The sequence below is a fragment of the Bombus huntii genome, chromosome 16 (assembly GCF_024542735.1).
Source record: "Bombus huntii isolate Logan2020A chromosome 16, iyBomHunt1.1, whole genome shotgun sequence".
NCBI classification, from domain to species: Eukaryota; Metazoa; Arthropoda; class Insecta; order Hymenoptera; family Apidae; genus Bombus; species Bombus huntii.
This window is the reverse complement of record NC_066253.1, coordinates 45,843-67,500: the sequence shown is the minus strand read 5'-3', so window position 1 is coordinate 67,500 and position 21,658 is coordinate 45,843. Positions and strand designations below refer to the sequence as shown.

Sequence of the window (21,658 nt, the reverse complement as noted above, 5' to 3'; positions counted from 1 at the left end):
GTATGTATGTATGTATGTATGTATGTATGTATGTATGTATGTATGTATGTATGTATGTATGTATGTATGTATGTATGATGTACACACACACACACACACACACACACGCGCGCGCGCACGCACACGCACACGCACACGCACACGCACGCACGCACACGCACACGCACGCACGCACGCACACGCACGCACGCACACGCACACGCACACACACACGTGCGCACACACACACGCACACACACACACACACTTTATGTATAAAGTGTGATTTCTTTGCACGACGCCTTCGCTACATATGTTATCGAATATTTTTCGTCGTGTTCTCGTTCGCAGTGTCAAGTATACTTACAATAGAAATATATTAAAATTGCAAAGTTTCACGGAGTACGCCGGATAAACTTGTCCGTGGCGCGACTAATTCTCTTATGTATCGGTATCACTTATCGTAGCGTAATCGCTAACGTAAATCCTGAATGAGGTCTTCCATATTCCCTATATACCGCATCGCGTGCTGTGTCCTCTGTGTTTCCCTGTGTGTTAGACGACTGTACTTCATATGTCTCTATGTGTATGTGCATGTATAATGTATGGTGTGTAACGTACGTGAATGAAACAACGCGTCGCATGTGGTAGTACGTGCACCGTGTGTTATACATAGCGAGAGCCGGGCAGTTGATTTAATTCGTTTCTTACAAACTGACAAGGAACAAAATTTTCATTTCAAACGACCTGCTTCGAACGAAACTCTCGAGGCTATCTGTAGCGTGACTTTCGATTGAAACGGCTCGCGCTCTGACGATCGAAGGGGTACGAGAATCCTTTGACAAAGTGGAATGTCCGATTCCGACTGCAAGGGACTCTTGCTACGCGAAGCACGATTTTGCCCGTGAATCTTAGGAGAATTTACGTCGGAGACAAACAACGAATAAATCGAGGTGTACATATCCTCTTTCTTTTCGATCTTTCTCTCTCTTTCTTGTGCCTTTTTCTGCTGCATCTACATTCTTCTTTTCAATAACACGGCGCATTTTCCACGCTAGATCAGAAACGAATTTTTGGCCGTTCGTGATCATTGTGTGTAGTCGTTCTATTCTCTGTCTCTCTCATCTATATCTATCTATCTATCTGTCTATCTCTGTGCCTCTCCTTTGCTCTCTACGTATTTGTGTGTTCGCGACGTTCAATCGAGAGTTCGATTCTAGTTTCCGTCGGTTCGTCGTCGTAGATCGAGCGGGACGAAAAACAACGCAGAACAGTTCGACAGACAGCCACAAACAGATCGAGCCTCTATCTTGTTTCGTTCCCCTCTTATTTCCCTCCTTTCCTTTCTCTAGCTCTCAATTTTTTTTGCTTTTTTTTTTATTTTTTAGATAGGGCAGTGTTGTGGACGGTTACGGAATCAACGTCCGTAATCCCAAAAATGTTTCCTACAAGTATATATACTATTTAATAAGTACATATTTCAACAACCGTTTTTAGAACTAAGTTTACAAGGTATCGTACGATTTTTTTTTTTTTATTATAACGCGACCTTCGTTTTATTATGAAAACATTTTGAAAAAAATCACGTTTTGCCGCTCGTTTACCGTCATCCCCGGCCTTCCCACCCACCCCCGATTTTCTATCAAAAAATCTGAGAATGTTCGTGCGTTCGACCCTCCGCCGATTGAACCTTTCTCTATTTCCCGTGTTTTTCATTCGCGTTCTTCGCCCTTTTAAACGTTTCCCCCTCCCTGCAGCTCGATACGTACTATATTAATAATAACCATTAATAGGTGTATAATCTATCTATCTATCTATCTATCTATCTATCTATCTATCTATCTATCTATCTATCTATCTATCTATCTATCTACCTATCTATCTATCTATTTATCTACCTACCTACCTATCTATCTATCTATCTATCTATCTATCTAGTAAAACAGCATCATATTAAAGTCTATCCTCTTCCTCCTCCTCGTTATCCTCGTTATTCTCCTCGGATTCCTCCTTATATCCAGGATGCTCCGAGATCGCGTAATAATTTCCATTGTAAATAACTCCGAGCTCCCGCAACACGTCTCCCCTAATAATAGCCTTAATCGTCCAGTTGTAACACTCCTCGCTCTCGCTCTCGCGGTCGAGCCGCTCGACATCGAGGATCTTCGAGCTGAGCCGTTCGAGGATGATACCGATGTCCTTGATGCTTAAGTGCTTCTGGTCTACGGTGAGCTGATCGATGAGCAGTAAAAATTTCTCCGAGGTCACGATCTCGTCCTCCATGATCGTGTTCTCGGTCTCGGATTCGGAGCTGTCGTGCTCCTGATGATGATTGTGATGATGATGAAGATGAAAGCTGGCAGCCGAGTTGCCGGCAAGTCGGGAGCTCGACTCCTCGTCCGCGGTGTCGCAGAATCTCACGTGACCTTTGCTCAGGCCCGCTCGTCTTGTCCCGTCCGACAGAGAAGAAGGTGGCTGAGGCGAGGGCGTTTGAGTCTGCGTTTGTTGTTGCTGCTGCTGCGGATGCGGATGATGATGCTGTTGCTGATACTGCTGATGCTGGGCATCCTGAATCGGCGATGTAGCCACCGACTTGTGCACTGCGATTCTACGGCCCTCCTCGTGCAGGGCACAGCAATGGAAGTCGCATTCTCCGCTGGCACCGCCGTCCGCTCCGTTGACAGGGCTCCCGTTCCTCGCTACCGGCTGATGAATATGGTTCGAGCATTCCGGCGTGTGGATATGGATGGTGGTGCTGTCGAACGAGTTGGTACCCTGCTTCACCAGACGGCCTGGGATCCCGTGAGGCTGCGGCTGAGGCTGCGGCTGCAGCTGCGGCTGCTGCTGCTGCTGCTGTCGTTACCACGGCGGTTTTAATCGTTTGAATAGATCGAAGATTCGAGGATTTCTCGAGGCTACTACTGTGTGTGTATCGACGTCGGTAGACGCGACCGCGACTCGACGCGTTCGAGGCTTCCGGGCTCGAATCGTGCAGCTTAACAGCGTCCTGGATCTCCATGGAACGTGACATTGGCGCTCGGTGTCTCCTGCGCCATCGAAATCGACTCGTTACCCGGAAACCTCGCGTGAATCGGTTCTACAGAGTGCAAAGAGAGCTCGAGATAAAAAAAATAGTCACGATCTCGTACCATGTCGTCATGATTTATCACAGTGATATGGGGGCTGGTGTAGCGGCTAGGACCAACTTCTGCCGTCAGGTGACCCAGCTTCCCTGCATAGTTGAGCTTGTCCAGGCTGGTCTGGATGACCAAGGGCGGCCGTTGACTACCGCTCAGGTCGGTTTTCTTAGTCGGCGAATACTTGGAGGCCTGCACATCTTGACCTTTCTGCTGTTGCTGCGCCTGCGACGACGTCGATGAACGCTGATCCCAGTGCAGCACCACCGTGACTCGTCCCTTATTGTCCATGATCTTCCACGACGGCGTCTCATCGTGTAGCTCCAGGGCGTGGATCGTTTCGCAGACTATTTTCGGAATTGCCGAAATCGCTGAAATCAATAGACACGCGGGACGTGAGAGCGTGTTAGACTTGTACGCGGCGCTCTACCTATCCTATTTCCACCGTTGGCTACATATGTATATACCGATACAGCCAACCAGCGATACGCAACAAGGTACATGTCATGTATGTCTTGCCTCGCCTAAGTACATTACGATGAACGCGTATCGATCTTTTTCCGGCTCGTTGCCGGATACGCGGTAGCCAGCGTGGGCGCCGTGCCGTGTACACCATCCACGTTGTTCACCGAACAAATCGTTATCTGATCGCCCTCTTCAACGAATCTGTACTTTTGTCTTATTGTACTTATGAATCGATACTCCGTCTTTTATTCACGGAGGGCTCGCTCCTGCTCGTCCTCCTGCTTGACCCCGCTATTATAATCGCGAAACTCACTTTCCTGTGATCCGACCGCGACATACAACGCTGACGTCGACGCTGTCGTCGACGCTGACGTTGCCACCGTCATTACGTTACATGGTTTTACAAATGTTTCGTTTTTTAAAACCTCTTAACTGCATCAGGCAACTTTTCATCCGACGACCTTAGATTCTTCGAATTTGGCGAAGCTTCGAGCCACATGTACATCAAGTAACTACCAGATCATTCGACCAAAAATATGAACGACGAATGGGCTTCTTCCCGACGAACGACCGCAAGTCGCTTCAACTTGGTTGTCAATGTGTTTACGCGGCGAATTTACAAACAATTCAGAGCGGATCTAGTCGGTGGACAAAACGTTACCTGATGTAAACGAGATTTAAGCTGTCGGTTGCATACATTAAGCAGCTACGCTCGAAGCGATCAGGTCGCAACCGCGTAAAAAATGGACGAATATTTCTTCTTCTCACGACTACAACCTTCAACTTGATCGACATTGTGCTTAAACATCGTTTGCATTAAGCAATATCATTTCTATTCAAATTCCACCGTGCAAACACCGTGTCAACCACGTTGATACGACTTTGAATCTACATGTGGCCGTTCAATCACAAGTAGCTCATTCGTCTATTTTTGGTTGGACGATCTGGCGATTTCAACTATAGCTGCCTGATGCAAAGCGCGGCTTAGATCTTTACTCTACGATCGATCGACGATCAATTTGTTGGAAGAAGACACGTCACTTTGCGATCGGGACAAGCTATACTTCTCTCTCTTTCTCTCTCTCTCTCTCCCTCCCGCCGCTCTTTTTCTGCTTCTCTGTAAAACCAATTCGGGTCTATTATATCGTTATTATATTCGTTATTTGCAACCTGTTTACCGACCGCGTGAGAAGAGAGATAAAAACGGTGGTAAAGGCTGATCGCGTTCAATGCGAGCAAGTAAGAGGAGAGAGAATGCAGCGTAGATAATGGAATATCTTATTAATACGGCGTGTCTTCTCTTGGCTTTCGACGAGTCGCTTCGATCATCCTGTTTGTCTACTTTTCACGGAATCCTTCCATTTTGTACTCTTACGGCTATTCGCGGTCTATGCTCTAATTTATAGGTTAATCCTATCAGCACGCGTTTCCTCGGTTCTCCCTCTCTTTTCCGTCAAGACAACGCTACCGTGCATAGGTATTTTGAACGCTTTCGATATATCGCAAAACGAATTTTCGCCTATCGTCTTGTCCGCGGCAACCATATACGGTTAACAGAAATTGATGAAAGCAGTAGTTGGTATTTAGTAATTAGTAACAACTGGTATATATAAAGAAGCAATAATCGAGAGTGGATGAAAATTGTATCTACGGGGAACACCCGAGTTAAGCGGCTTTAATCGCATCTACGTTGAAATTTTAGGACAAGCAGAATATGTGTTTCCAACTACATTTTATAAGCTTCTATGGATTTGATCAAGCGTCAGCTATCTATCAGCGATGAATGCGGAATGTATCGCATGTTTCAGTTTCGATTTAACGGAAGTTTCACTTAGGATCGCAGTTATAGGAAGAAGTGAGAAGAATTAATAGATAGAGAAGCGCATTCTTCTACCATATGGTTGAAAATACGATAAAAATATCAATGTTTCGACCAGCAGGTATCCTTGATACTTATGTACGGCAGATAATGGTTATTCTTCGAATAGGTACCGGCGCGTATGATGTCGACCCCAGTTGGACACCAGCGTTCACCATGCCGTAACAACAACAGGATCGTATTATTCGCTAGGGTTTTAAAATATTCGCCGTCCTCGACCTGCGTTCCGTCCGATTCCAGAACTACGGAGACATTCTCGTTCTGAGGCACGCCCAATTTCTCCTTACCTGAAAGAGAAGAGAGAAAGAATGAAACAGCGATTAGTCGGCCTGGAACATGATCGATCGACAGCGTTACGTTGTAGTGTCGATTCGAACTACGAACTAGGAAGGAATGAACAGAAAGAAGGGTAGACCGAGGCGAAATAGCGAACGAACAAAGTAATGTTTATCCGCTGTTCGAGAGAGGAGTGTCTCACGATGTTCGAATCGAATCTGCGGGTTAATTCCATACGATTCGATTCGATTCGATGGTAGATGCCTCTCTCGGTGAAAAGAATATTCACGATCTTCCTCGCCTACGGTTCTTTCTTCGAGATCTCGTACGAAACGCTTCGTGATCGTGTTATCCGTTATCTTATCTTTTCTTTTCTCTCTCTCTCCCTCTCTCACTCTCCCTCTCTCTCTCTCCCTCTCTCTCTCTCTCTCTCTCTCTTTGTCCGACAACGGGCGGCGACGATTCGATTCGATTCGATTCGATTCGATTCGCTTCGATTCGAATAAATGTTCTGCATAAAAAAAGCGATACCTTGCGACCAGTAATCCAATATCTTGTGTGTCGTGAAAAGAAAGAAATCACGTTATGTATATAAATTGTCGTGTATCAGAGCAGCGCTTATCGCGAGAAATCGAGCATCGAAGCAAAGGCGGCTCCGGTTCGGAGCAAAGGTAGAATCGTCGAGATACATTATGTATACTTTCCACAGCGAGCACCAGCGAGTCGTTACTTTCGCTAGCGGTTTCAGAGGGCACGCTCGCTTCTTACCCTGGTGTATCAGTTCCTCGAAATTGCTAACACACAGTCCCTTTCTTACGTTACGCCAGCTGTCCCATATCTTAAAAGGTCTCTTGCTCCGTAACTCCTGCACAGAAATTAACCGATGCAGTTTGCGTTCAAGTCACGCGATTGCGCGAGAAACCTACCAGTTTCATTTTACAAACGCGATCGAGAAGACAAGGTAAAGGTAAAGGACACGACAAAGGATTCGCAGACGGGCGCTAAGGATAGAGTTTGGTAAAAGGAGGCCCACGGAAGAAAGTCAGTTTGGATAATTGGCGCGTTCCAGTGTCGGTCAATGCCCGAGCAATTCGTTGAGTTAGTATCGAAAACAGGCCGGAGAGAGAGAAGCAGGCTAGTTGAGTCCTGCACGTATTGGAAAATAGTATGTCTATCAATGAGAGGGAATCGCTTTAAACGAGATGTAATTGCGTGTAAAGAAACTGTAAAACCGCGTGCGAGCCGCCGTGGAAAATGCTTATCGCCTAGATGTTAAGTGGAGTGTCAGGCACCGGGTCAACGGGAAAGTAATTTACCCTACGTGTTTTATATGCGGTAACTAAGTAGAACAGACTATAAACAAAGCCTTTCGCGCGCCTCGCCTGGGAAATTATTATCGAATATCTATATATCCTTGCAACAGCTCGCGCTACATATTTTTTCTTCTTCTTTTTTTTTTATTCTTTTTCACGTCTTCGTTCCTGTTCTTCTCGTCTTTCACTCTTGGGCGAGAAACGACGAGCGAGAGAATCACGGGAAAAAATTTAACGTTCTCCTTGAGAATTTATTTAGAATGCGTACACAACGCGTCACTACGAGAGTGCCCACAGGGAAGAGTTTTCGAAATTTTAGTCGGTCTGGTGTACTCGAGGATAAACGACACCAGCCAGCGCTGTTGGACAAAAGTAGGAGAAACGTGGACATACAAACAAAACAGGGCCAAAGAAAAACAGTCGCTCAAGTCCGTTATCCTGCAAATTGGAGCAAAATTTGTCGCGCCGGTATCGGACTGTCTCAAGAAAAAACGAACGGCATAACAGTTTGTATCCTTCCAGATCGTAGCGCGAATTTAGAAGTGGAACGAAATAAAGAAGCGAAAATTCTTGCTTCGTGCCAAAATTTTCCTGCGATTCTTCGGAACATCACTGGCCTACAAAGCGGGCCCTACATCTAGGAATTCGATGGCTTATCACAAAGTAAAGCAAACGTACTTTTTTTTCTTAAACACCTTAGGAGTGTGGCTGCACGATCGAACGCAGAGCATAGAGTTCGAGAACGCGAGAGGGTAGCGATTACTCGATTATCGGGGTTAAGGGGTCTCTGGATCGGGCTACAGGGACTCGCAAACGATATTAGAATAATGCGAGCCAAAGAGGAATATTATGTTTGGGTTGTCCCTAGTTTTCAACAGGGAGGCGCAAAGTGAACAAGGCGCAGACGCAGGCGCAACTTATGGTCGAAAACACTGACCTGATTCAATCATTCTCGGATAAACCGTCAGAAAGAAGAAAAAAGAGAAGAAAAGAAAGGGAGAAATGGGAAGAGGGGAAAGAGAAAGGCAGAAGAAAGAAAGATCGAAAGCTAGGAAAGTAAGGAAAATGCAAAGGGGATGAAACGAAGCAGTGGTAAAAACACTGTTAGGAGGTGCAAGAAACGCAGAGAATCTCGGTAACCAGGGCCAGCCGCACTCTCCCTCGTTCGGCGTGTTGCTCTCGTCCAGCAATAGAATTGCACTCGATGCAGTTTCCTCCGGGGCACGATCTTGGTAAACAATCGCTTAAACGCTCCGAACCGTTACACACCGCAATCGAGGCCACGCCGATCCTAAGGGATTTCGCGGACGGAAAGAAAGCATAACCTAAAAGGGCAGCTGCGCTGACCAGCGTACGCAGTCAGATCAGTCTGAATCTCGGGAGAGAAAGGGAGAGAGGCACAGAGAGAGCGAGAGAGAGAGACAGAGAGAGAGACAGAGAGAGAGAGAGAGTGTGAGAGAGGGAGGGAAAGAGGAAGAGAGAGACAGAAAGAAAAAGAGAGAAACAGAGAGAGAGAGAGAGAGGGAGAGAGAGAGAGAAAGGGAGAGAGAGAGAAATACAGGATAGTGTTTCGCGGATAAGAACGACGATCGAAAGACACAGGAAGCGGACGAACGTGAACGAGCACTAGATAATCTAGACCTAGACGAATGCACCAGTAGCGGAAGGTATGCGACATTTTCGTTTACCAAAATTGTACGGTTATCATAATCTATGCGTGCGTACGCGTGAGTCCGTGACGCGAATGCGTAACTGGTTGACAAGCATTTCGACATGGTTGGCACACTCGCGAGGAAGGTGCGTACATTAGGACGATAATAAAAAGTAGAACGAACGAGACCGTCTTGTAGGATCGTGGAGAAAAATTCGGGATAAAAATTTGGGGCTACGGAGATGAAGAGATGAGAAGGAGAGGACAGGCGGTGGATGCAACGAGCTCGCGGTTCTACAAAAACGATCGGTAATGAAAATATGAGAATGTAATAGAAATGCGTACCTCTCTTGCCATTACGTCATATCCCTGCAGGTAAGGGACCGTCCCAGCAAGCACTTATTCAGAAGGAACGAGCAAAGAAGCTGCACGTCGCATTATCGTGGCGACGGGATGCTCTCGTGCACTACTGTCCGCCCACCCTTGCTTGCGCTCTCTCTCTCTCTCTCTCTCTCTTTCTCCCTTTCTCTCTCTCTCGTGCTCCCGCTACTTCTCTCTCTCTCTCTCCCTCTTTCCCTTTCTCGGCCCGTTTCTCTCGATTTTTCTTGGATCCGCGCGTTTCTTGCCCTTTCTCTTCTTGGTCTTTCGCCTCTCTGCCTGCCTGCTTGCTTGTTTTTCCTTCGATCCGAACCTCTCGCGATCTTCTCGCGAACGTTTCTCCGTCTCGTGCACCGTATACCGAAACACCTTGCGATGCGACACCGTTTCTCTTTCTCTCTTCGTCCCTCTCCGTCTCTCACACTCTTGATTTCGCTCTTACTCTCTCTCTCTTCCTCTCTCTATCTATCTTTCACTTCCACCCTCTCGTTATCTGTCTGTCTGTCTGTCTTTATCCTTCCCTGTCCTCTCTCTCTTTCTCCCTCTCTCTCTCTCTCTCTCTATCTATCTATCTATCTATCTCTATCTATCTCTTCCTCTTTTTCCACTTCTTCCTCTTTCTCTCGCTTCTCGCAGTCGATCTATCTGTCTGTGGCGCGCTCCTCGTGCCTTTTCCTCTCTTTCTATCAGTGTCGATTTCTCTCCCTCTTCCTCTCTCTCACTCTCTCTCTCCCCCCTCCCTCCCACCCTGTCTCTCTCTTTGTCTGTTATTCTCTTTTCGGTGTAGAACCTCAGTTCGGAGTGAATCGTTTGGTGGATTTCCGCACTGTATCAGCTCGGTATCGGCGTGGCGTATCGCGTGAGTTCGAATCAACGTGCGGGCCGAACGTGAGCGACCACCTCGCGGGAACACCTCATTCTGGCTGCTCTCTCGCCGTACAATTACCCGATCTAAGATTTCACTAGCGCATATGGGGGCAAATTGTAACAGTGGCTTCCTCCCAGCGGTTACTGCGGCGACTCCTAGTTTTAGATCGATTCTCTCTCGGTGTACGTACAGACACCCTCGCCCTCGCCCTCACCCTCGCCCTCGCCCTCGCCCTCGCCCTCGCCCTCGCCCTCGCCCTCACCCTCGGCTCTCTTTCTCACCACGAGTTCACCCGCAGCAACCTCGCCCCACGACTGACGACCACTATCTCCTCGTGTTCCCTACGATCTATTCCCACTTCGCCAGGTCGCCCCAAACGGTGCTGCCTGCACTCTAGCAACCCTTTAGCAATCACCAGCGCGGTAACGTACGAGCTCTGCATTACCCTCTGCCCCGTCGATATATTCTTAAACAAAATACAGCATGGACACGACGCGCATTGCATTGTTTTCACGGATTAAAATTGAAAACACAAAGGTATTAAAAAATGATACAAAGTGATGGAAATAAAACAAATAATGCTAAAGAACCTAAACACAAATATGTAAAAGATAAAGCATACGTAGTATTGACGACGACCATTAGCGGACCATTAGCGGACCATTAGCGGCAAGGTGATACGCGCGGCAATCGCGATCGCTGCAACGAATCATTTTTCTGCTATCCATCCCTACCTTCATCCACCATTTATTTATTTATCTTTATCGTTCAAATATTCTTACTGTCGCGTATTAGCTAAAGATAAATATACGCGGCTCATGCAAATATTCGAACGTTTGCAGACATCTTTCGTGAATATATTGCGTACGTTATACGAAATCGTGATTATAGTGTCGAGTCGAACCTCGGTAACCTGTAACAGTGATGGAACCTCGAGGAAGAAAGAGTTAAAATCTTCGAATTTTAGAGGTTTCGATTTATCAAAATTTCCGGGTAGAAGGAAATTCGAGACGCGGGAGCTTTGTACGAAGGCACAATTACATTCACCGTGGTCACCGTGCACGTGGTCGAAGAGCGAAGAAATAGGGATAGACGGCTTGACGTCGTCTTACGTTGTTTGAAACAATCGTGTAATAATTAAAAGAAAGGAGACAATGTGGAACGATTGATTTCTCATATACTTTGACTCACACACAGCATAGCTATAGGTACACTTGGAGTTGCAGAGATCTGACTGTCCTACATTCGATTTAAATTCGAGTTACATTCAAGGTAAAATAATGCATCTGTACACGTGACAAAAAATTCGAGTCAAAGTAAATTATATTTCGACTTTTAGAGTCGGACTCTTCTGCAGTAAACAAAATTATATAGCCTTATAGGGGTTTTCGAGTTACAGACGTTCGTGTTATCAGGGTTCGACTGTATTGGTAAGGTTTGAAACAAATCGGAAAGTATACGTAGAAATTTCAAGATATTTAGTGGAAGAATACATGTTTCACAGATACCGCAAAACTATTCAAACAGTGAATTATATTTTAATAAACGTCGGTTTAATAAACGGTATTCAGTGAGATCATATTTAACTTATTTAGCTTATTATACGCTTAAGATGGCTGCTGTTCATGCCGTATACTAATTTTTCACAAACATACGTTTAGACACGATAAATATTTTATAATTTCTATACACATTTTGAGATTGGTGTCAAATTTAACCAATGTAATAACGATAGTCGTGTCCCGTTGCACTGCTGATGAAATTTCAAAATGTTTTATATAACGCGAATACGATATGTACTTGAAACATTTCTACGTTAAGGTAAGGTAAGTATCGAAATATTTTCGTGAACCAGTTGATAAAATTTGCGATCAAACGGAATTTCGTTTTAGTCTTCCACTAATTATTTTATCCGAAGCAAAAGAGGTGAAGTTATTTGATCGCGTTACCTTGACATTGTCTTGACAACCGCAAACGCACCTATAAACAAGGGGTGAAAAACTTTTGGTCAGTGAATACGATCCTGCTCGAACTTTCATAACAACGGCAAATCCTTGTTCCGTATTTTATGATTAACATCGACCATCCAAGGATCCACGGGAAACCACCCGTGAACAAGTGTCTCCCATCGAAATATGTCGAGTCCAGACAAAAGAAACTCACAGAGGAGAATATCATGTACGAGAGAAGAGAAATCAACGATGATCCCGATGTCATCATGGAGAAAATGGGGAATGCAGACTGCAATCAAAACTTCGTCGAATCGACTGCATGCTCGTTCGAGCAGCTTTGCAGTATGATCAGTGATCTCGAGAAAGACATTGCCGTGACGATTCCAGAAATCGATCAGTTACAGGTTTGAGAAACAATGCGATCAACTTTCTATCCGTTTGGCTCGATCCGGTCGATCAAACTTTCTAATTGCAGCTGAAACCAGAGAAAGACGAGTCCGAAGAGAAATATGTAGCAAATGGAACTGTGTACGACGACCTAATGTCTTTCTTGGCCAAACTCGAAGAGGGTAGCTGATAATAATGTGTTTCATCGGTATTAAGAGCTTTTCGCGTTGTTTCCTTGTGTTTCTATAAATATAGGTATACATTCGACAGGTTCTTTGGATGATACCAAGATAATCATACCAGAGGTAGACGCCACCACCATATTTGGGGAGATATTTGGTAACTTGCAGCCACTGCCTAACAAAACTGTCGTGAACTATGATAGGTAGGTAGCGGTTATAGTCATATAGTCCTATAGTGCTATACCCGCTTGTAAATCGACACTTGGAAACTCTTCCTGTTCTTAGCATTGTTCCAGCCCCTAGCGATAGCCACCATGCGTTTAAAAAGGATTTAGCTACGGCACAGCTGCAACTCGAAGAAAAGAACGCTACCATATCGCTCTTGAAAGAACAATTAAAGACGGAAAGGAGGTTGGCTTGCGACAAGTTGGAAAGTCAGAGGAAGAGCAGCGCCTCCAAACTGCAGCAACAGGACGAGAAATACAAGGGGATAGTTAAGAGACATCAAAAGTTTATCGAACAGCTAATCTCGGAGAAAACCGATTTGACCGAGAAATGCAATTCGTTGGCGCAGAGAGTGAAAGAGATCGAAATAAAAATGCAACGGGATTTGAAGGCTGCAACAGAGAGGCATACGGTAGAGTTGCAACGAGCGAAAGAGCATTTTGCCGCGGCTGAGAAGATTAAACGGGAGAGATGGATAGAGGCCAGAACGACAAAGATCAAGGTTCTAACTATCTGGTTTACTTGTACGACGCATCGCTACGAAGCTTATCAAAGTCTTCAACGATTTATAATTTTGATTCGTCGATTTTAAGGAAATGACTGTGAAAGGTTTGGAACCCGAGTTACGTAATATGACGGAGCAACACGCCGAGGAAATTCAGAAGCTAAGAAATATACATATGAAAGAACTACAGGACACCGAATTGCGTATAATACGCCATTCTAATCAACAGCTGGAACAACTGCGTCTAGAATTGATGGCCAGTCACGAGAGAATGTTGGCCAACGAGAAGAATATTTTGTGGACCAGGTGTGGAATTCATTTTTAGACGTACAGTGGCCCGCGAAACAATTCGTCCACTTGCACGTATAGAAAACTTGTATGTTTATATCGACGTGTTATATAAAAACATTTATTGAAATTTATTTATCAACGCTAATGAGACGCGACTGCTATGATTGTATTGGCAAAATTTGAACCTAGTCGGGAAACTGTGTACTTATATATGTATACGTAGATGTTGTGCAACATATTTGCTGTAAACTTATAGCTGGTAAAAAATTAATATACAGCGTGAATAGTCACCTTAAGCATGTAACAAGCGTTAAAGATGGTCCCATTGAATACTAAACTAAGACTTATCAATGTCGTGCACCATTGCCTGTTTTTAAATAGTTTTGCGATCTCTGCAAAATATATACTCGTACCAAATATCTCGCAACTTCTGTATACATTCTCAGAATCGTTTAAAATTTCTACCAATACCATTTCTTCTGAAACACTAGACTAATGCTGTGCAATTGATCTTTATGCCTTTCAGATACCAAGAGCAGCTGAAGGAGCAGGAAAGCCAATTTAAAGGGCAACAAACGAAACTTTTCCAAGAGTTGCAACGCGACAGAGAAAACTTTACCAAGGAACAAGCTAAACGAGAAGCTGAAATGCAGGCCAGTTTGCAAAAAAACCATTCGCAGTATCAGGTGAAGGTCGAACCGAAAGCTTCGAATATCTGTTGATTCCATCGATTTCTTTGAATCGACGTGAAATTTTAGAGTGAGGTCGAGACTCTGAAGCAGCAACACTCGAACGAGAAGAAGACTCTCGAAGAATCGCTGAAGGCTGAGTGGGAAGCTTGGTTGGTCAATTACAAGAGAGAACAGAACTTACGAATCGAACAAGTCGAGAGTAAGATAAAAGAGGGGTGTAACAAGGAGAGGGATCGACAAATCGAACTTGCTATCGAACGATTAGAAAAAGACTTTCGAAACGAAAGATCGACACTTGAACGAAACGTTGATTGCAAGCTCAGGTAGGTAATTTGCGATTGATTCTCGTTCGATGCCCAAGCGACCTCCATTACACACACACACACACACACACGTGCCGTTTTTCAGATCTTTGAGGGACAAGTACGAAATGGACTTGCAAACCGCAATAGATAACGAACAGCTTTATAAAACTAAGTTAATGCAGACGAAGGATAAACTGGAGAAAACCGATGTTCAGTTGCAACACGCGGAGAACAAGTTGCAGGAATACGTATCCGAGTTGAGTAACGCAAACGAGGTAGGATATTTTCTAAAATGGAAATTCATCGTACAGCAATTATTGGCTATCGAACGTTCCGAATGAGAAACAGGTACCCTTTAGGTAATCAAACGGTTAAGTATGGAAAGAGACAACTCGAAAAAATTAGCGAGGCAAGAAATCGAAGGAGAAAAAAGAGAATTGGAGGAGAAAATTGCTTCGCTTTATCATGAAATCACTCATATCAATGCGAATAGAGACACTTCGATGACTCAATTGCACAGCAGGTTCGATCTTAATTAATCATGCAAATTAATACCTCGGTACTTATCAATTTTATCAAGTACACCCCGTTTTCACGTTTTAGAATTAAACTGATAATGACTCAAAAGGTGTTGACGATCAAAAATTTGACCAAAGAACGTGATGACGTCAAATTAAAATGTCAACATTTGGAAAAGTTATTGGACCAACAGAGAAGAGAATATATTTTGAAAACTTTATAAATAACAATGTTGTTGTTGTTGTTGTTGTTTTGTGACTTATTCGATCACATGTGTATTCCTTTTTATTTATGCGGGTAGGATTAGGTATGCATTTCGTATAAAATAAATAAAACCGTCTCAAATGATTTATGTACCTATTAATAATTTACGCACTTATTAAAACTTCATTTTCAGCCACTTCTAATATTATTCGTACAATATACATATGTATATATATATCTATATGTATATCTTTTCCTCGTGTATGTCCTTTAACGCATCTCGTGTTACACTATTCTGACCAAAATATTCCATAATTTTGTACGAACAAAAACAAGATAAACTCCAAAATTACGACACTTTTAATTACAGAAGGCGGTCTATAAAAATCTATTCAATAATAATTAATAGTAACTGTACGCCGAATATTTAATAAAAATTATACTTTTTTTACAATCTGTACGACATCCTCGTCACATAATATGTGATCTTTTCCGACTTTTTGTGGTTGATGTTTGACAGACGAACCCCACACAAGGGCACTAAAAATAAGGTAAACAAATAAAAAATGTGGTAGTCAAGAATAAATCATTAGTAATACAATTAGAGCGAATACTTACTACTTAAACTCTTTTGCGATAGATCGGTGCAATTTATTACAAAAGTCTTCAACCGTCCGTTTCTCTCTGTTTAATACTACCGGAGAATTATAATCTGGCAGTTGACCCTTCGGTTTGGTATAGCTAAATATCAGAATCAAATAAACGTATCGATTATTATGCACGATTTATTATTAAAAAAAAAAAAAAAAAAGGGAAAGAAAAAACTAGTGAAGTCAATCGACCTGAATACTACTTACATTCTGACCAACTGTAAGTATTCCCACATTTTTTCAAGGAGGTCGTCAAAGTTCCACTTGTGATGAGCAGAAATAGGAACGCAATGTGGTATTTTATAAATTATATCTAGTTCCTCGATGCTAATTTGATCTAAAAATCAAATAAAGAAGATTCTCATCTGTAATTCAAGCTCTATCATTTTAACCCTGCTGTAGTCCTCGAATTTTGTATATATCTATCTATCTATCTCAGTTTTAGTGTCAATCAAAACAAAAACTTTTAATATTGACAACAAATTTTTAGCACAAAATTCAAAGGAAAACTGACGCCTGTTAACAGCAGTTCTTTCATAGTTTCCTCAAATTTAAGAAACTTTAATAATATTATACAAAAATATAATTTGGCCGAAAATGATTCAAGGGATACAGTAGGATTAAATGATGATTACACGCACGCGCACGAATGCAATTACCTATTTTGTTGAGTAAATAAATACACGGCACGTAGACGCGATTTCCCTCAATGACATCAATTAGATCGTCGGATGTGGCATCATATCGTAAAGTAATATCCGCATTGTGTATTCTATATTCGGACAGAATGCTTTTCACTGTTTCTAAGTCGAGTTCCGACTGTGTGCACTACAACATAATACAACCGTCTTAAGTTCTCTTGCACAAAGTCTTGCGCACAACCATCTAACCATTTTACAAAAACTACACATGACTCTGTCCAATACAACGAAAGATATACAAAGAGACAGTTAAGTCGTACAAAATTTAAAACGAATCGTATCACGTGTAGTTCTCTATGTTTCTCCTCTCCCTGCCGTTCAATTACCGTGGTTTGGAAATTAATGCCACCTTTATCTTTTTTGCGGAAAGTAATGTTGGGTGGCTGTTTATTTAAACGAAGTCCAAAACCTTCCAATTCGTGCTCTATTAATCTTTTATGTCCAAGCGGTTTCAGTACATCCAGAACAATAAATATCAAACTACAAGTTCTTGCAACTGCAATTACTTGTCTCCCACGTCCTTTACCATCTTTCGCGCCTTCAATGATACCTGGTAGATCGAGTAACTGGAAGATACATTTGACGTTTCATACCATACATAATATAAAGGTATACCTATGGTAAAATAGTCGTAATTAATTGGGAACCTGTATTTTTGCACCCTTATACTTTATACAACCAGGAACAGTAGTAAGAGTTGTAAATTCGTACGCTGCAACTTCGGAATAAACACCAGCAAGAGTACTTAAAAGCGTAGATTTACCCACAGAAGGGAAACCTATAATCGTTGTGGAACAAGCACAGCGAAATGAAAGATTGCTCCATTGGCTGTTTGTAAACTTTATGCTTTACACATTCAGATTTTAGATTTAGACTTCCTTATTACGTACCAACAAAACCTATTCTAGCATCACCAGTTTTAGCTACTTCAAAACCTTGCTCCCCACCACCTCCACCACCTTTCGGTGTAATAAGTTCTCGTCTTAATTTGGCTAATTTGGCTTTCAACAAACCGAGATGACCAGACGTAGCCTTATTCTTTTGAGTGCGAGCCATCTACAGACAAAGATATATTATAATAAATGTGTTAATAGAGTGTGAATATAAAGCGACTTGCAGACGTTTCCAAATAAATAACAGATAAATGTTCAATTTATATTTTGAAAGCAGCGTTTTAAAGAATTTTAAGCACACAAAGATTTATTTATTATTCATATATAATCTTCGTGTAGTATACTATTTTCTTTTGCTTATCACGCCCTTATATCCAATATTACTTTTAGATATGGTTTTTCGAACATAAAGCTAAGAATTAATTGTGGCTGGAAATTTTTGCACGCCGCTGTGTAACGAACGAAAATAAAACAAAGGTTACCTCGGCCTCGATCGAAGCGATCTTTTCCAATATGGTACTCATATTGATAGAAAACGGAAACCTCCTTTAACTTGCGATATACTTTAAATTAAGTAAATTTCTTTTAAGCCCTTTCGCGTTCTTCCATTACAAAACTATCGAAATGTATATATATATATATATACATGTATATATATATATATATACGTTACTGCATAAGACTTCCACGTGCTGACAGGTTAAAACACATGTTTCACTACATACACGACACACACTAACACGCGCAGAGAAGCGAATAAGTACACATAGAAAAGAGAAAAATACAAAAATTAAGGCCAGTTTTCAAATACGAAGTAGATGTAAAATTTATGAACAAAATGAGAGCGGATACGTGGCGACTCTAGTGAAAATGTGCGCGCCGGTCTGTGTGTCGGTAAAAGCTGTAGAGTTGTTATTCGGTATGCGCTGTAATTTCTTATACTTGCTTCTATTTCTCGGGCAGTTGCTCGATGAAAAATATTACGTAGTCTGTGGTTAAGTCCATTAACTTAGCTTATCTAGACTAAGTCTATTTTGTGAGCGATTTTTCTACAAAGATGCGTCGTTTAATGTAAAACAGAAAGTTGAAAGCTTTCCTGTACAATTCTTTTAAATATTAGATTATTAAATAGAAGAATCGATTTGCCAAAGTGTTTATAGTTTTAGTCGGAAAATTTCGCTGTAATGTAATAATGTATTTGACCTTTAGTTTTTGCCTCACTGTCAAGTAGGTTTTAGTTCTAAGATTTGGATCAAGTTTATCGTAAACTCGATTGTTGGTTGGTCGGTGAGAGACAGCGAGGAACTTATTCTTTGTCGGAAGTCTTAGCTTTAGACGTTATCTTTAAGCCTAACTTTTAAATGTTAATTTTAAGCTGCAAAGTTAGTTTTAAGCCTTAGTTTTAGTATATTTGCAAAGATCGACGTCCTTGGCCGGCTATATATATGTTATCGTTATCATCGAAGAAAAGTAATGCCATGGAAAGTTCGTATGCGATATTTTTATGCCTGGTATTATATATCACATTCTTAAACAATATGAGAGAGGAACTTTGGAAATTTGGCTTCTGACGATTTGGCAAGACGATACTGAAACTATATGGAAGACAGGAAAAGTTTATTTCAAAGTACTAGAATATATTTCTACTAGAATAGTTTATCGGACGGAATGGTCGATCTGAACTCTACGTAGTTCATGACCGACATCTTGTCTCTGTCTTGTCAAGATTCAGCTGTCTGAGGAGCGCATGTTCCACGGATGCAGAGTTTTACGCGGTCGGAGCTGCTTAAGATATTTTTGTATCTGGAAGTGTAACATAAACATATGTTTTGATCGTAGATTCAGATAAATATAACGCTAAGGATAATTCTATTGGGTTGGCAACTAAGTTATTTGGTGGTAATGACAAAATCCGCAATCACTTAGTTGTCAACCCAACAGTTGTCATATCGGTTATAGGTTATACCGATTTGTTTTTCTTAGCATAAATTGTCGGCGAGCATAGATGTGATGGTGCAACACAGGGGAAATGGACTGTGACGAATAACAAGAAGCAACAGCAGGAGGGTGAAATAAAGAAGGACAGGAAGAAGAAGAAGAAGAAGAAGAAGCGCGTGAATGTGTCAAATATGTAAAAAACATTATTGTAGGTTAGACGCGAGAAGATTTGAAACAAGTAAGAAAGGAATGGAAAGAGAAAAGTAATTGAGCTTTATTTGCGAAGTGGGAATAGAATAGATAATAGGTAATATGTAATGCAATATAATTTTGTGGATGATAGAAGAACTGATTTATTTGGATTCTAGAAGACTAAAGAATAGGTAAAAATGCATTTAGGAGATATATGTGTGCGTTGTTTATTTGACCATTGACCATAAACTGCTAAATTATTGAAATAATTTTTCCAAACTCTCTGCGATACTCGCCTTAGAATGAGAATGGAAACTAGTAAATTTGAGATGAAGATAAAGATGCGTCAGACTTTCGCCAGATTCGAAAATGATCGTTACTCTTTCTCCGTCTTTCGTTTAATTTCTCGATGGCCTAATCGCAGCAAGCTGGAGTCCATACTGAACGTGTATCGTAGTTATTAATCGCGCCATGTGATTTGCCAGGAATAGCATGAAATAAATTTTTATTAAAAAAAAAAACCAGCTACAATAGATCGAATCATTTTATACCTTTCTACGAAAATTCACACCCACGAAATCCCTGACAAGTTCACTCCTGTAATGATTAATTACCTAAAGATTTTTAAAACAGTACGAGTTTACGGTTGTACGAACTATTTTACGAAAAAGATAGTTATCCGACGATGTTAAAAATCTGAGCATAATGGAGATGTACGTACAACAGATACTCACGGGAAAAATCAACGAGACTAATAATAAAATCAATGAATTAGAAAAATAAAAGAGCTATAGGCAAATATCTTATAATATGCAGTGGCATAATCTGCAATTTATTATAAAATAATTGATCCGAGCAAAATTTACTATGAAAAAAGGTTGCCAAATATTAAATATAGACATTGTCGAATACTAATCAAATAAAATCATTTAGTTAATTTTCATAGAATTTGATACTTCTTCAAGCCTAATAAATCCTTTGATAGATCTAACGAAGAATATTATTCGCTACATAATTAATATCTGTATCACGAACATCGATGCAAGCGCTATTAAAGAAAGAAGAGGCATTTTATGTTACAGCTATAACGAGTAAATTTACTCGTTTAACTTGAGAGGAATTAAAAAGAACCTGACTTTTAAGTAAGTATTAAATAAGAATTTTAAATATCGCATACAGTGAGTAGGCGTTATTCAAGAAAAAAGAACATTTTATTTTTTAATTAGCACGAGTAAATGAACGAATACCGATAATATAATATAACGCTTAATATGAATTTTATCTGTCTGATTATTTAATACCTTAAATAATTTCATAGAAACGTCATCGACCGCTGTTAGGCTTTCTTCCCCTTTTTATTGAAACTAATTGATAGTCGAAAACTAGTATCAAGGAGGTGTGAATTTAGTCTTAGTTTGTAGAAACTATTAAAATGATAAAAATGAATGTCGTATTAAAATGTTAAAGATGCCAATTTACGATAAAAATTAAGAAATCGTTCAATTTGATTTTGTTATAATGGAAAAACCGTCCTTTGCTATGTCAAAAAATCGTTACCGTTTGAATGACATCGCGACACCTTGTCAAGGTATATAAGGAACACAGAAGTCGCGCGCGAGCTCTTTTGTGCCTGAAATTCCGGAGAGTGAACATCGAAGAAGAATTTAAATATAAGGTAAATAAAAAAAAAAATATCAAACAACAACATTGCAACTAGCAATTTATAACGTCTAAACCATTAATTTACAACACTTAAGCTATAAATTTATAACATTTAAGCAATTAATTTATAATATTTAAGCAATAAATTTACAACATTTAAACTGTTATTTTATACATTTAAGCTATTAATTTATAACATTTAAGCTATTAATTTACAACATCCAAGCTACTAATTTACAATATTTAAACTGTTATTTTATTACATTTAAGACATTAATTTCTAACATTTAAGCTATTAATTTATAACATTCACGCCATTAATTTGTAACATTTAAGCTATTAATTTATAACGTCTAACCCATTAATTTGCAACATTTAAACTATTACTTTATACATTTAAACCATTAATTTCTA

General features: G+C 41.1%; 3 protein-coding genes and 1 long non-coding RNA gene across 16 annotated transcripts in view; 2 read left to right on the top strand and 2 right to left on the bottom strand.

Moving 5' to 3' along the window:
* LOC126874296 (centrosomal protein of 131 kDa) overlaps positions 1-15,352 on the top strand; it is a 23,461-nt gene extending 8,109 nt beyond the window's left edge. Inside the window, exons 1-12 of one of the 11 annotated variants that reach the window (XM_050636158.1) lie at positions 10,001-10,128; positions 11,682-11,772; positions 11,839-12,302; positions 12,374-12,467; positions 12,556-12,670; positions 12,753-13,194; positions 13,286-13,503; positions 14,015-14,174; positions 14,247-14,503; positions 14,589-14,760; positions 14,845-15,008; positions 15,089-15,352. In XM_050636158.1, the coding sequence (XP_050492115.1) occupies positions 12,015-12,302; positions 12,374-12,467; positions 12,556-12,670; positions 12,753-13,194; positions 13,286-13,503; positions 14,015-14,174; positions 14,247-14,503; positions 14,589-14,760; positions 14,845-15,008; positions 15,089-15,227 (2,049 nt within the window). In that variant the 5' untranslated portion in view covers positions 10,001-10,128; positions 11,682-11,772; positions 11,839-12,014 and the 3' untranslated portion in view covers positions 15,228-15,352. Of the gene's footprint in view, positions 1-10,000; positions 11,773-11,838; positions 12,303-12,373; positions 12,494-12,555; positions 12,671-12,752; positions 13,195-13,285; positions 13,504-14,014; positions 14,175-14,246; positions 14,504-14,588; positions 14,761-14,833; positions 15,009-15,088 lie in introns of those variants that run through there. The other 10 variants (XM_050636157.1, XM_050636155.1, XM_050636154.1 and 7 more) reach the window with 10 other exon arrangements.
* On the bottom strand, positions 222-9,799 carry LOC126874301 (basic-leucine zipper transcription factor A). 3 transcript variants are annotated; one of them, XM_050636173.1, is made up of 5 exons: positions 9,046-9,799; positions 6,505-6,601; positions 5,574-5,747; positions 3,129-3,487; positions 222-2,829 (listed from the first exon to the last, which is right to left on the bottom strand). In XM_050636173.1, the coding sequence occupies exons 1-5, from the start codon at positions 9,055-9,057 to the stop codon at positions 1,933-1,935; spliced, it is 1,539 nt and encodes a 512-aa protein (XP_050492130.1). In that variant the 5' UTR covers positions 9,058-9,799; the 3' UTR covers positions 222-1,932. The 3 variants fall into 3 exon arrangements, with proteins under 3 accessions (XP_050492130.1, XP_050492129.1, XP_050492131.1); XM_050636172.1 differs by having other exon boundaries at positions 222-2,832; positions 9,046-9,797; XM_050636174.1 differs by lacking the exon at positions 9,046-9,799 and adding an exon at positions 6,663-9,009 and having other exon boundaries at positions 222-2,832.
* A 38-nt stretch (positions 15,353-15,390) lies between the features above and the next one.
* LOC126874305 (GTP-binding protein 128up) lies at positions 15,391-18,113 on the bottom strand. The gene is made up of 8 exons (XM_050636179.1): positions 17,935-18,113; positions 17,450-17,615; positions 17,207-17,337; positions 16,886-17,125; positions 16,518-16,686; positions 16,066-16,195; positions 15,827-15,949; positions 15,391-15,748 (listed from the first exon to the last, which is right to left on the bottom strand). Exons 1-8 carry the CDS (start codon positions 17,974-17,976, stop codon positions 15,646-15,648), a joined length of 1,104 nt encoding a protein of 367 aa, XP_050492136.1. The 5' UTR covers positions 17,977-18,113; the 3' UTR covers positions 15,391-15,645.
* Positions 18,114-18,254: 141 nt separating this feature from the next.
* On the top strand, positions 18,255-20,103 carry LOC126874314 (uncharacterized). The gene is made up of 2 exons (XR_007692713.1): positions 18,255-18,371; positions 19,179-20,103. It is a non-coding gene; the product is annotated as an uncharacterized LOC126874314 (long non-coding RNA).
* The last annotated feature ends 1,555 nt before the right edge of the window (positions 20,104-21,658 follow it).